The 15,176-nt window shown below is 41.9% G+C and overlaps 1 protein-coding gene across 1 annotated transcript in view; it reads right to left on the bottom strand.

Annotated features, from left to right (window-relative positions):
• Window positions 1–15,176, bottom strand: part of ANKFY1 (ankyrin repeat and FYVE domain containing 1) — a 1,799,901-nt gene that overhangs the window by 981,494 nt on the left and 803,231 nt on the right. Inside the window, exon 17 of the mRNA XM_044082101.1 lies at window positions 12,744–12,842. Coding sequence (XP_043938036.1) covers window positions 12,744–12,842 — 99 coding nt within the window. The remainder of the gene's footprint in view (window positions 1–12,743; window positions 12,843–15,176) is intronic.

Genomic DNA, 15,176 nt, shown 5'->3' with positions numbered 1-15,176 from the left:
TACACCTTCCTGACTTTATTAAATTATATTCCTTGTATAATACAGCACACTTGGTAGAGCACATTTTAAACTTATTGTTTGAACATTTTTCCAGTAGGCAATGAAACAATGCAAATGATAATGCATGAACCAATAATGACAAAACTGGCAATTCAAAACATGTCCATCATAAAAGTCTACTTCCACACCCACACAATACATATACATATATATATATATATATATATATATATATATATAATTAGAATGACAGTAGTGTAAGCCATAGGCATCTTGCACAGCTTCTCTCACTTATTTTCAATTTCATTTTTTTGGGGGGGGGGGGGGCAAACATTTTGAAAAGTTGTCAGAATAAAATGTTGTGCTACTTGAACCCAGGACCCTGTGCACTACAATCAGAGCAACATACTACTATGCCAAATCAGCAGTTTCCTGAAAGCTAGGAAGACTGAAACTTAAATGGCTATCATTTAGTGAATTCAGTTCTCACTTTGCACCATAGTTCTAGTCTCAACCTCTTAGCACAAAAGAACAGGACAAAGCCAATAATGAGGGAATACAGCCCCAAAATAGGGACACATTTCAAATACTGATCTTATAAATTTAGAAAATTGCTAGAATAAAAGATTTTGTGTTACCATTTAGTTTCTTAAGAATATGAAGTCTGAAATTCAAATGCCTGTCATTTAGTGAATTCAATCCTTCAGAGATTTACCACAATCCTGAAAACAACAGATTTTTATGAGGAACAGATCAAAAATATGAGGCTTTAATTCAGAAGTGGTGGTGACTAGGGACTTTAGGCTCTTTTTACCCTGTACCCAAGGTACAGGGTTTTAGCCCGAGTACCTCTAGCCAACAGGTGTATTAAATTGGAGGCATTTTCTCAAACTCACTCTCTTCATTCAGCCAGATCATCTTCAAAAAATAACATGTTTACCAGAATCTCATTCACCCGGTTCCCGAACGCCGCCGCTCACAAGTGCAGCCTAATCCCCACAGAAAGAGCCAAAAGATCCATTCGAAACAAAGCACTCATTTGAATAACTGTTGAAATAAAGCGAAAGCACTTGTTTGAATACCTGTTTCCCGCTTGCACTCGCAGATCACGGAAACGCATTCAAAATGAGTCAACCAGCCGGAAATGTGTGCAATGGAGCCCTTGAGCTCAATTCCGACAGGCTGGTCTGCATGTCCTGCCTGCGGGTGAGTGATGCTTAAAGACATGCAGGTAGGTGCGTGTGTGAATGGGTGTGCCTTCTTTGAAGGTCGGGCGTCAGGCTGGCAACTCTGCACTGTAAAAAAATCCACCGCCAATCATTAGAGGACCAGAGTTCCGCTGTGGCAACCCCTAACTGGGAAAAGCCGAAAGACATTAGTTTAGCTGTCTCCACTGACTGGTTTCTCTTCTAACAGACCCCAGCACTGGGACTTTGAAAAACAAGGGATGCTGGTGATTGGACCAAAGTGACTTCAGATGCCATGATATCTTTTTCATGTGGAGTCTTGCAAGAGGTATCAATGAAAATCAAAGATGCCTTGAGACCAGAGTTGCCAGATATCCCTATTTGAGCAGGACTGTCCCGAGATCAGCAGCCTAATCCCAAGTCCTGCACTGCTGGTTAAAATCCTGGTGAAACAGCCTCTGCTTTGCGATTTATGACTGGCCAGTATGCCGGTATACGCGCCAATCAAAAAATCACAAAGCAGAGCCACTTCTGCTTAATGCAAAACTGCCTGCTGTTCTGCACAAACAAAATACTTTTTTTTTTTTTTTTTTTTTTTAATCATCAACTTTTTGGTCTTCACATAATGTGAGAGACTGTCTTTTTTTTTGTCCCTACCTGGACCTTCAGAAATCTGGCAACCCTGTTTGAGACCCAAAATTCTGAGGTATTCCCTCACAGTGAAAGAAATCTGAGTGAAAAAACTTAGAAAAACATATAGATCCACTTTTTTTCCTGTGGTAGAAAAGCTCTTGGAACAGAAGTATTTGGCTGACACTCTAGAAACATAATCCTGTGAGAACAAGTCAGAAAAGACTTTTGAATATTCTCTTGGAATCACAGCTTGCGTAAGAGATCCCCCATCCAACTCAGAGATTCCTGACTCTCTGAAAAATAGTCTAAAAAGATAAACAAGTCATCTAAATAAGGAAAAATGTGGATAGCTTATAGCCTGCAATGAGCTATAAATGGAGCAAGACAATTTGCTAACATTCTTGGTGCAGAGGATAGTCAAAAAGTTAAGGCAGAAAACTGATAATGTCATCCAGACACACACAAAACACTAAGAAAGGCCTGACGTTTGGATAAATAAGGATGTGATAAGCATCTTTCAAATATAGTGTTAGCAGGAAACTTAAATGAGGAAAAAAGATAACAGGTTGTGAAGTGACAGCATTTTAAACGGCGACACGACTGCAAACGGGTTTAGGAAAGAAAGATCCAGAGCTGGTCTCTAAGCATCTTTACTCTTTGGCACTAAAAACATCTTTCAATAAAAACTTTTCAACCTTGAATGGAGGAACTGGTTCTATCACTCCCTGAAAAGAAAATGTGCTGAAAGATAGGGAGAATAGAGGAGTCTGGTCTGGTGGTTGTCGAATTATCTCCTGGAAAGGAGGGATTTCCTCCTACTGCCATCTGTTAACCTTGACAAATAATCTTCAGAACCCATATGTCTGAAATTATCTGTTCCCAAAGAGAAAACTAGAGGTTCAGACTTTCTGAAAGGGAAAAGGGACTGCCAAGCTGTGAGGGGGAAACAAGGTCCTTGAAATAGTCATTCTGACTTGGACTGTACTTGGTCGGGGGGGGGGGGTTGAATTCTTTTTGGAATCCCCTGCCACTTCTTCTTAAATGCCTGTTTACCAGCATTTTGGAGATAATTTTTTTTTGCTGAAGACTCCCTTAGAAATTTTGGAAAAAGAAGGCTGAAAAATGCAAGAGATCCCCTTTCTTCACACTTTCTGATAACTTCTGCAGGGGAGGAACCAAATACTAAAGCTCTATCCAGGAGAGAATTTAAAATTTCATTTTTCACATCATCTGGGAGGTTCTAAAAGCAGAGCCCAGGCAAACCATTTCAAAACAATACCAGTGGCCACAGCCCTGGAAGAAGTATCAACCGGGTCATACTGTAAACAATGAGCTGTGACTACTTGCACAATGGAAGAAACTAAATTTAAAGCAAATTTTCCTCAAAAAGAAAAAACTACAAACAAAACATTCCTCATACTTTCACATTAGTCAGAATAAGCTAACATATGAACCGGACAATTCAAAAGTTTGAAAATCAAAGTTGCAGAACCATACATTTTTTTGCAGTACTTAATATTCCCATCCACGTCAGAAAGAGTAAGATTGGAATTAACTAAATGTTTAGCAGCCATCGAGCTAAAGCTGCTCGGTCAGGGTTTGGGATGAGAGTATAAAAACTTAAAAGACTGGGAAAATTTGCACATTCTTGTCTTTTTAGGGGCAGCATATACTGTCAGGAAAATTAGACAAAGTGACATCTTCCAGAGGTGAAATAACTGCAGAAATTTGGGCAGGTTCTGGAAAATCTTTACATAACTCCTAGTATTTTCTGTTGGAAGGCGAAACCTCTGTATTGTCCCCTACTGAAAACACTGGCACCTTCTTGAAAAGCTCTCAGAAAAGAAAGACCCACACAGGAAAATCAGAAACTGAGAGCTCCTATGAGTCTGAATTAGAGAAACAAGGAGAAAACCCTGCATCTGTTACTTCATATTCTTGTCCAAACTCAATCTTCAATCTCTTCAGAAAATGAAATCTCTCTCACTCTTTTTACCAGAAATTACTTTATAAGAAGGATCAAACACCTGAATTAATCCATGAGCCAGATCCAATAAACTACTCCTGTCTAAAGAAATTTAAGGAAGAGTAGATACATTTTTCTTTTTTTTTTCCATTTTGACAGTTAATGGCAGCTGCAGCTTCCCCAATGATGTGCAAAACATCGTGACCAGAAAGTACAGCTGTGTACCTACCATAAATGTAGATGTTCAAGTGTATTCACTGTTGCAGTCATTACTCTTGGGTTATCCTGCTGGCAGGCTACCCTCATTCGGCCAGAATTCCAAAGTCTAGGTCCGGCATCAGTTGCTGTCGCCTCTTCCCCGACGTCAGTGTGCCAGGGGTATAAAAGATGCAGCAGACACCATTTTCTTCAGTTTTTCTTGCCCCATATGTCAGGTGCCCCCAAATTGGTAAGCTGAAAAAATATGCCAATAAATATGCATGCACAAAATAACATTTCCTTCATCTACAAGCAAATACACCACATAGGTTGTATAGGATAGAGAAGTACAGATAAGTCCCAGCAAAGAAAAGGGGGATGGTGGGTGGGTAACCTGGAATGTAACAGTGAATACACTCGAACATCTACATTTATGGCAGGTACACAACTGTACTATGTTCGTGTTTCACTGTTGCAGTCATTACTCTTGGGTTGAGGCCCAAAGCTGAGGATGGGTGGCTGGGCTAAATAGGATTAGGAGAGGCTATGAGGCCCTGCAGAACTGCAGTGGCAAAGCCTGCTCTGGATTTAGAGTAAAGAGGTAAGTGGTAGTGCTTTGTGAAAGTGTGCACTGAACTCCAAATTGCAGCCTCTAAGATGTCTGGTTGGTACTCCTCTGAGGAAGGCTGCTGAAGTGGCTGCTGCTCTGGGAGAATGAGGCCTGATGCCCTTAGGCACTGATTTGCCATGCTGAAAATAGCAGAAACTGATGCAATGGCCTATCCATTTAGAAATGGTCTGTTTTGAGATAGCCTTTCCTTGTGAACCTGCAGCATATGACACAAAGTTGCTCGGTCATTCTGAAAGCTTTAGTTCTGTCCAAGTAGAAGCGTTAACTGCCTGTGTATGTCCAAAGAATGCAGAATTTTCTCACCCTTGTTCTGTGGATTTGGATAAAAGGTAGGCAAGTGAATGGTTTGGTTGAGGGCTACACTGGACACCACCTTAGGCATAAATGTTGGGTTTGTCCTCAGAGAATCCCTGTCTGGATGAAAAATGATAAAAGGTTCCACAGCCATGAGTGCTTGTAACTCCAAGACTCGTTTTGCAGAGGTTATTGCTAGTAGCAGAGCTGTTTTCCAGGATAAGAATTTTATCTCCGCTGTTGAGGCTGGCTCGAAAGGAGGCAGTGTGAGTTTTTCCAAAACATAATTGAGGTACCATGCCGGAATTGGTGCTCTCCTTGGAGGCCTAATGTTTTTGGCCCCTCTGAGGTACTGCCTTATTAAAGGATGAGAAAAGATAGGTGGTTCCGTACTGTAATGGGCTGAAATGGCAGAGGCATGAATCTTAATTGATGAGAAAGAAAGGCCTTTGTTCAGCATCTCAGTTAGGTATTGTAAAATCTGAGGGATATTTGGTACACACGTGTCAATGCCTTGTTCCTGGTTCCAAGCACAGAATCTCTTCCATTTTTCTGCATAAGATTTTCTTGTACTGGGCCTCCTGGCCTCCAAGGTAACATCCATAACAGCTTTTGAAAGAGGAGTGTTCTAAATGGCTACATTATCCACCATGCTGCCAGATTTAAGGTCCTGAGTTGACTGTGCAGAATCCGATTGTTTTGTTGGGTCAGCAAGTGAGAAGTTTGAGGCAATATCCATGCTGGACCTTGAGACAAGCTCTTTAGGATTGGGTACCAGTGCTGGCGTGGCCAGTCTGGTGCAATCAGTATAATTTTTGGCTTCTCTTGTCTGACCTTTAGGAGTACCCTGGGAAGGAGAGGCAGTGGAGGAAAGGCATATACTGTTAGATTTTTCCAGCTGAAGGATAGGGCGTCCACTCTCCATGCTTGCTTGTGATAAATCCTTGTGCAAAATCTCTGCAACTGGCAGTTGTGAGGGGAGGCAAATAGATTTATGTCTGGGCATCCCCATTTCCTTATTATCATGCTGAAGACTTGTGGATCCAGTTTCCATTCGTGGGGATCCATGAGGTTTCTGCTCAGTTCGTCTGCCAGAGTATTTGTTTTTCCTGGCAGGAATTGTGCTTGCAGGTGAACTTGATAAGTCAATGCTGTGTCCCATAAGGTCATTGCTTGTCTGCAGAGGGGGGTAGGAATGTGTACCTCCCTGCTTATGTACCACATGACTGTAGTATTTCTGTCTATCAGTAGCTGTCCTGGATGAAGTAGATCCTTGAAAGCTGTCAGGGCATTTTGAACAGCTAGCATCTCTTTTTGATTGATGTGAAGATGCATCTGGTTTGCAGGCCATGTGCTCTGAATACATTTTCCTGCCATATGGGCCCCCCAGGCATATTCTGATGCATCCGTTGTCAGTGTCTGTCTGTGGGTAAACAATGGCAGACCCTTGTTGTGGTGACAGGCCTCTGCCCACCATCGAAACTCCTGTTGCAGGCAGGGAATGAGTGCAATTACTGTCTCCAGAGTGTGGCAATGCTGAGTCCAAACATTTTTTAGATACCATTGTAGTTTCCTCATATGCAGTCTGGCATATGGAATTAGTAGAATGCAAGATCCCATGAAACCCAAGGCCTGCAAGATTTTCCTTGCAGATAAGTGGGTCTTTTTTTACCAATTTCTTGAAGTAAGAAGTCAGTTGTTTTTGTTTGTCTGGCGTGAGATAAGCCATCTGGGCAGTTGTATTTAAGCTTGAACCCAGGAATATTATCTCTTGAGAGGGCACTAGCTTTGATTTCTTTTCGTTTACTGTGTACCCTAGGCCAGTTTGTAATCTTTTTACAAACGCCAGATGCTTTAGAAGAATGTCTTTGTTCTCTGCTTGAATTAGGCAGTCGTCCAAGTAGGGATATATTTGAATTCCTCTGTCTGCAAAACGCAATTACTGGTGCCAGGCATTTTGTGAAGACCCTGGGCGCAGTAGATAAGCCAAAGGGCAGTGCAGAGAATTGGTAGTGCATTGAGCCAGCTATGAATCTGAGGTATCTTCTGCAAGATTGTCTGATTGGGACATGCAGGTATGCCTCTTTTAGGTCCAAAGTTACGAGCCAAGCCTTCTTGCCCAGCATGGGCAGTAGCTGCTGTAGAGTCAACATCTTGAATTTTGGAACTTCCAGAAAAGTATTTAGTATAGACAGGTCCAGTATTGGTCTCCAGGTTTTGTCCTTTCTGGGCACTAGGAAAAGTCTGGAGTAAAATCCTTGCCCCTGCTCTTGTTGTGGTACTTGTTGAATGGCCCTCATGTCCATGAGGGCTGTAATTTGTTTTTTTGCCTCTGCCCATTGATTGTGTGGCAGGTCTGACATACCTTTTGACCTTGGCAGGGTGTGAAAATGGAACCTGTAGCCTTGGGACACTATGTTCAAGACCCATTTGTCTTGGGTAACCATTTGCCAATTTGATGAAAAAAGTGCTAGTTTTCCCCCTAAGGGGGCTGCCAAAAGAAATGTGCTTGGATCTGGCAGAGGAAAGTCATTGGGACTATTTCCTGTAAAGTTGTGATTTGTCTTCTCTACTTTTGGAGGTAGGAGCACCCCATTGTTTAGGCCTGTATGAGCCTTGGGGCAGAGATCTGCCTCTGGGACGCCTGTATCTGCCTCTTTGTGGTCTGACACTGGAAAGGACCAATTTTTAGAAGGCCAGTTCCTGCTAAATCTGGGTGGCTGTACCTGTAATAAATCCTTGACTGTCTGCATGGATTTTGCTTTATCCTCCATTTTTTTCAACACCTCTTCTGCTTTAGTACCAAACAAAGTATCATGCTATATTGGAGAATCTAATAATTTTGCTTTAACATGATCAGGCAGATTCTGTTCCTTTAACCAAGCATGCCTACTAATAACAGAACCTGTAACAGTGGCCCTGCAAGAGGCCTCCAGTGAATCATAACTACATTGCAAAGTATGCATTCCCAACTTGTTCAGCTGCATGCAATAAATCCTGCATTTCCTTGTTCTCTGAACATTCAGTATTTGTCAACAATTTCTGTTTAAGCAGAGACATTAAACATTGCTGATATTTAAGCATATGAAACTGACAATTTAAAGCCCTTACAGCCAAGGTAGCAGAAGTGTAAACTTTTTTCCCCCATCTGTCCAGTGTCCTAGAATCCCTATCAGAGGGGACAGGGTTTTTTTGCAGTGGAAGCTTTGACCCCGTTGGGACCCTGAGATATAGTTTCTGGGTCAGCAGCGGGGTTTTTATACAGGAATTTATGAGAATCCGGGACCCTGTAGTATCTGTCTGGCTTAGCAGGTGCAGGGGGTAAAGAGTCAGGGGACAGGCCGGACTCTGAAAATACATAATCTACAATGTCTAGAACAGGTGGAATAGCAAGAGGTCTGTGCTGAAGAAGTAGCAGAAAGTCTGTGAGCCTTTTCTTAGATTCAGAATAATCTTGGCTCTCCCAGTGGAAATGCTCCCTCATGGTATGCAGGGTTTCCCCAAAAGAATAATCCTCAGGAGAAGAGGCTGAAGGAATGGATTCTTCAGCATCAGAATCCTCATAGGGAAGCATGGACTAATCCTGTTCAGAAGAGGAATCAGAGGAAATAGAAACCTGATCAGAAGAATCATACTCTATCTCTTGCCTAGGCCTCTTATCAGGAGGGGGATGGGAACCCCTGATCAGAGTAATTAGGTCTTCGGCCATTTTGAGCATCTGTTTTTTAGGCATGGAAGTCCGAGTAGGAGAATGCTGTACTTGCTTCTTTGTCTTTAGAGCTGGTTTAGTCTTTGAAGCTGAAGATGGCTTAACATATAGTTGTGTATCTCTGAAGACACCCTCAGAAGCTGATGCCTGCTCAGCGGCTCCGGACCCATCTGAGGGAATGATTTCCGGAGTGACCAATACCTTGAGTATCCAGAGGCCCAGTTGGCTCCACGTGGGAGTCGGAAGCGGTCTGTGGCTCTGAGGTAGCGGGCGCCAAGGGGCTGTGAAAGCGCCTCACTGAGAACTGGCAACTGGCCTAGCGGAGGCCTCGTCATCGGTTTTGGACCTCGGATGCCTATCCTTTTCCTTGTCTTTGCGTTTTTTTGTAAACTCCGGTCGTCGGCTGTTCCGAAGGCATTATATAATTAAATCTTCGGCCAAAGTAATGAAATGCAAAATCGAACCGACACTTAATAGTGCGTTGGTTAAATCTAGCACAAAACCGACAGCTAGCAACATTGTGATCAGGGCCTAGGGAAGGAATACAGTAAGAGTGAAAATCCTTATGAGGTATTTGCTTCCCACAAGAAATACAATTGTTAACTTTTTCTGACATCGGTCTGGAGCAAGAAAAAAGTTTCCCCAATGGGGTACTTAGCTTTAATGAAGACTTTGGTTCTGAAATTCGGATTTGAAAATCTCGGGAGTCTGCTTTTGCTTCGGGCACTGCGCGGCAAGAAAGACTGAAGAAAATGGCGTCGGCTGCAACTTTTATACCCCTAGCGCACTGTCAGGGAAGAGGCGACAGCAACCGACGCCGGACCTAGACTTTGGAATTCTGGCCAACTGAGGGTAGCCTGCCAGCAGGATAACCCAAGAGTAATGACTGCAACAGAGAAACACGATGAACATCAGGGAATTCTTCCCTGTTCCCTCTCATAAGGCTGACAAGATTATTTCTCCTTTGCCCATTGAGGAGACCCAAAAGCCATAGTGGACATGGCAGACCCCTAGTTCAGAGTGTCAGTGGGTGCTACACTCCAGATGGATATCAGGTACAAGGTATGCCCCCAGCAAAGTCACCCCCCTGCGGCCGATGCAAAATGACAGCCTGCTGTGGTGGCAAAAGGCTGTTTGCTCAATTTGTTCTACTTGTATATGGAAGAATGACTGATGACCGTGGCACTGGTAGTTTGTTTCATGGTCAAGCTGAAAATGGTGCTCATTTCCCTGGGAAAAAGCAGCAGCAAGAGCAAGTAACAATTTGAAATCTTTAAGTGTCAAATTTTTCACATACAACACAATAACAAGCACTTTAAAGTATTTGGTCAGCCCCAAGAAATAAAAAAAAAAACAGCCATTTTTTTCTGTGGAGAAATTGTATCAATTACTTTACAGACAACTGTAAACTGATAGGGAAAAGTGTGAGCCTGTGTAAAATTACAGTTCATTTTCTTGACAATTCGTTAAAATACAAACTCCTAGCTTAAAAATAACTTTCGTAAACTGGAAGGTACATAAAACTTTTTTAAATGTGGAAGGCCTTTCCCCAAAGGGAACTTATCTGACTAGCAAAGGAACTACAGACTGTTGATCCTTGAAAGCACACATAAGAACACTCTTCAATGGCAGGAATGCTCTAAGGTCTTGATGTATAAACCTATCTTTTTAGGTCAGCTCAGCTTTGGTCACATGAAAGGTGTCCTGAAGCTTTGTTAGCTGGCCGGCTATAACTCATATAGCTAAGGCTACTGCAGTAGTGATTACTATGATGAACATCTTCAGTTTCCCAGTAAAAGTCATAAAGCACTTTAGAAAAACAGCATAACTACTTAAAAGCAGTATTAAGCGTACAAGCAATACAGTAGTAAGACAGAATTCCAGAGGAATTAACAGCAATAAAAAATAGCAAATATGTTAAAGTTAACACATGCTTTTTTTAAATAAAACAGAAAAAAAAATAAAAGCATACAATAATAAAGAGGAAGGGAAGCTCTCACAGGAGATCTTCTCTGAGTCCAGAAGCTGTAATCCACAAATGGAGGCTTCTGAAGAGATTCAACTGCTTGATTCCTACCACCACCAGCACTAAAAGACGAAACTGACTTCCTGTGACAGGTTAGGCCTCCCCTGATGGGAGAAGCTTAGATGATCCCCTAATACAGTGAGTGAGTGAAGTGAATTCTGAGCTCGGGCCAGCTGCCAGTGTGGGTTCATAATGGCAGAGAACTCATACCACTGAGGAAGTGAATGATGAACATAAAGAGTAAAACAGAAGGCAGGGATGGAAGGGAGGGAGAATGTGAAGAGACACAAAAGGGTAAACTACACAGGCTGACTTCCTGTAATGTCAACCAAACATGATTCAAATCCTAAACCCATCCGCAAAAACAGTTAACAGAGGACTTTCTCTTCTGCCCCTTCTGCCTCATCAGCAGAGGATAATACAAGAATGATCCACTGCTAGTCAAAGTAATGCCTGTTGGCCACAAATAGACACACAGGCCACTTCTCCCAAGGAAATGAAAGGAGGTGACAATCTGATGCCTGCTGCTGTGCTTCCTTACCATATTCCCTTCACTCAGAGTTGTGTACAGGATCGTATGGGAAAATCCACCTGCATATCTCTGCCCCTAGCTACCTTTCAATAAAACCATCCTGCAAGTAGTGATATCCCATACTGTGCTCCACTCCCATGGAATAAACAATAACATTATGGGTCCTGCCTGATGACCTGATCACCACAGGAAGACTTGGAAGTTTAAAGCTGTTTTATTTACCCAACAAAAATCATCATATTAAATATTTGGACTGCAATATGACCTATATGAGCAACAAAACAGAACTGTGAAGCACAGGGCTATCCTCACCTCACCCTCCTTTCTCTAGGACATAATATAACGACATGTGCCAGCAGGAGGTGCCCACCCCCTGAAGGTGGCATTTGAAGAATGAAATAATTTACTCACAGCAGCAGTCTCCTTGAAGTATTAGCATGTATCTTAGTTCATTCTAGCGTAGTTCTTCATTTACATTACTTTAACTGTGATACTTCTGTCAAGGTCAACTAAAATGATCTGATGGAGCCAATGCCTGCTTATGATGGTGCTGATCAGGTTCTGGGAGAGAAACACTGACTGAGGATTAGCCGAAGAGGGACATCAATCATCCCAAGTAAAACTCTTGTGCACTGAGTGGAATGGTGCAAAGGAAACAGTGCACTTTCTACTAAAAGTCGGGAAACAAACTTGAAAATGACAAAAAAAAAAATGGCTAGACAAGGAAATGCTACAGTTGTGCAGACAGACATGCACAAGATGGTGTCAATGCACAATCGCACCATTTTCTGAACAACTTCGTCAAAAAACAGGTAACTAAAATCTGTAGCTGTTTCTAATTCCTTACATTCATATAGATCTAAACTTAATCCAAGGAGAGAAAAGCACCTTATGGCAGTGTATGCATGTTTGCACAGACAGCTGCAGCCATAGAGTCTACAAAATATTAACTTCAGTAGCAGTTCAATGTGCATTTGATACAGAAAAAAAGCCCTGGCAATCTACTTCCATTCCATACTTGCCTAGTAAACTCTGTATATGGCATCAGCTGTTTCTGGGGTCACTACAGGCATCAGATATGACTTGAGAGCACTGGAAGGCATAGCTCTCAACCTCTTAGCTCAAGAATCAGAAACAAAGCCAAGAAAATATTGTTCTTACATACTTAGAAGCCTTATAGAATAACAGGTTTTGAAGTCTGAAACTCAAATGTATATGTCACTGCTTAGTGACTGCAATCCTCCATGATTTGCCAGAAAAAAAAAGTTAACAAGAACAGGAATGAAACATAAGGGACATTCTGGAAACTTAAGAGCTATGCTGGAACTATGGATGATGTTTATATGAATGTATTCATATTTTTATACATGCACATAATGCTGCACAGACACACTGCTACCTGCATAGTTGTTACTTCTGTTTTACTGCTGTACCACCCCATGTTACTGCAATGCATGGTGGTTATAACTGCTGCACATCTATAAAACTTCAAAGTACACCACAAAAGTTTTAATCTCTCAAATATGTCATTGCACTCTAATAACCACAAGCTGATATAATTTCCTACCTGTCCATAAAGCAAGACCTAAGACTGTCTGGTCCCTTGAATCTTTAAGGCTGAAATCAGGAATTATTTGCAGATTGTTGGTAGCATGAAGAGCATTTGCTAGAAGAAAACAAATCAAATGAACTTTCCAAAATACAGATTACAACATTCAGTACATATTACTTGGATACAAGTCTACAAGGACCAAAAACATAACACAATGCACAAAAAAGTGCCAGGACAGGCTTAATTCAAAACTACAGCAGGCAGTGATTACCACTGTATGGCATTTTCTGTAATTTACCAGTTTGAATATAGTTACTTATCTCAAACGTCAGCATTTGTTCAAGAACACAACATTATTTTTGTACTCCTCAAATACAGATAAAGCATGTCACTGTCCCAGAGAGACACATTAAGTAAGCTGAAAATAACTAGCATATTCTTACATTACCAATTATCTTAAGAGAAAACCATATTTTATGGGTCCTGCGACTGGGTTCATCCTTTCTACTAATCATAATCCTGCAATTTCACTTATTAGCTTGTACTCTAGAGGTGCATTTACTGAGTGTTAGGATAGAAAATCATGCCATTTACTCTCCAAAACCACTTCAATCCAACTAATAGCAAACATTTCCTAAAAATAAATAATAATAAAGGAGATCTAACAATTACACTGCTAAATAGAAGTGTACAAGAATGGAGTCAGAGACAGACAAAAAAATAATTACATCAACTTACCTCTTCAGTTCAGGTGTGGGAGAGTAATTCTCACAACACAATTTATCAAATAACCAAAGAGGGGAAAAGAGAGTGCAATTCATGCTTCCTTAACCTGAGTTCAAAGGAGCTGCTGTATTCATTTGAAGTTTTGGAAAGAAACTCCAGTTCAAGCCCACTGGCACAACCCTAGAAAAGTGAGTGCTTAACTGAGGACTCAAGCCTAGACACACTGGATCACTGGTTCAGCTGCTTTACTAGTAAAATAATGACGTTGCGGAGATCTGTTCAAGCTGCAGAAGCATATCATCATCCCCCAAAACTAATGACAGATAAAGAAAGGAAGTGCATCAACCCACCTCCAACTCAAACCAATAGCACATTCCTCCTCCAACATAACACATCAAGTAATAGGGGCATTTAGAATCAATGGCATGACTTACAAGGATAATGCCGTAACTATAGCCCAGGCAACCTGTGTTCAAGTAGCAGATGAAGCATTAGCAGGCAGGGATGGATATGACCATCCCTGGAATGGGCAGTGTTGTGTTAGCACTTCCCATGAATGATTACTGGTAGAGGCCTAGGATGTAGTTGGGGAGAGCGATCCAAAGAGGTCAAGGGGTAGACACTGGCTGAAATGCAGTGGAGTTTGGGTGAAATGCCAGCACATCCCCACTGCACATGCATCCTTAGAAGCAATAGGCGAATGGGGGGGATGAGGGAAGGTCATTAAAGGGGAAACAAAACTACAAGGCAGCAAATGACTAACAGTTATGGGAGACTAAGGTTCTTGTTGTCCTCAACCCTATCAGAAGTCGTCCAGGGGAGGGTAGGAGGGGAAGGCTGACCTGATGTAAGATGTACAGCACTGGGATGTTAACATTTGGCTGTTTAGGAAGACAAAAAATAATGGGGCATTTGCCTTAAGAGCTTCTAAACAATATAACAGCTCTTTATAATTGTGGAACAAAAAGCACATACATAAATTTACATCTAAATTGTGAACTAAACACTCCAATTTCCTTCTGAATGATTACGTGAAGTGGACTGTGCAACCAACTTCTCAAAGACACAGACATGACAAACCTGAATTCACAGCTACAAGAGAGGAAGGGAGGAGGGGTCTCTTCAGTCCAGGTGTGGGAGATTTCACCTCCATGGGATTTTAACTCCTGAAAATGTCAGAAATCCCTTGCCTATGACTCACTGCTAGCTGAAGTTACAACTGCCCTGGACAGGGGATATGAACATATACTCCCTTACTTGTTTAAGCACCACACAATGGATTTTGGTCTTTCTAAACAACAAGCCCCAGAAGATTCATCTCCAAGGTTTTCAGGGCCAAGAAGACTGCTACAATCTCCAACTGGGTGATGAAGAATGCCACATCTAGGAGGAGTAGGACCCCTGAACTATGTGAAAGTGAAGATCTGTTTGCCACTCTGTCAGCAAAGCATCCATCATTTGGACCCAAGACGGTATCAGCTACAGTAATGAGAGGTCCACTAAGATGCTGGTGGAAGCTGTTAACCAGTCTACAGCTCAGGGGTGAAATGGAAGGAAAAGAAAGTGCAGTTTGCCCGTTTCAGGGCTCTGACAAAGGAGAAGACATGCGACTGCATGAAGGCTCTTACTGACACCTCACCATCTACTGCGGCACCTGCATCCACAAGTGTGCAGACTACACCATGAAGACCTCAGCTACAATTAAGTCCAGAAGTCATAGCA

This window comes from Protopterus annectens, chromosome 9.part0 (assembly GCF_019279795.1).
Source record: "Protopterus annectens isolate FY-2018-M chromosome 9.part0, PAN1.0, whole genome shotgun sequence".
Lineage (NCBI taxonomy): Eukaryota > Metazoa > Chordata > Ceratodontiformes > Protopteridae > Protopterus > Protopterus annectens.
Note: the sequence above shows the minus strand (reverse complement) of the source record. Positions and strands in the feature narration are given on the sequence as shown.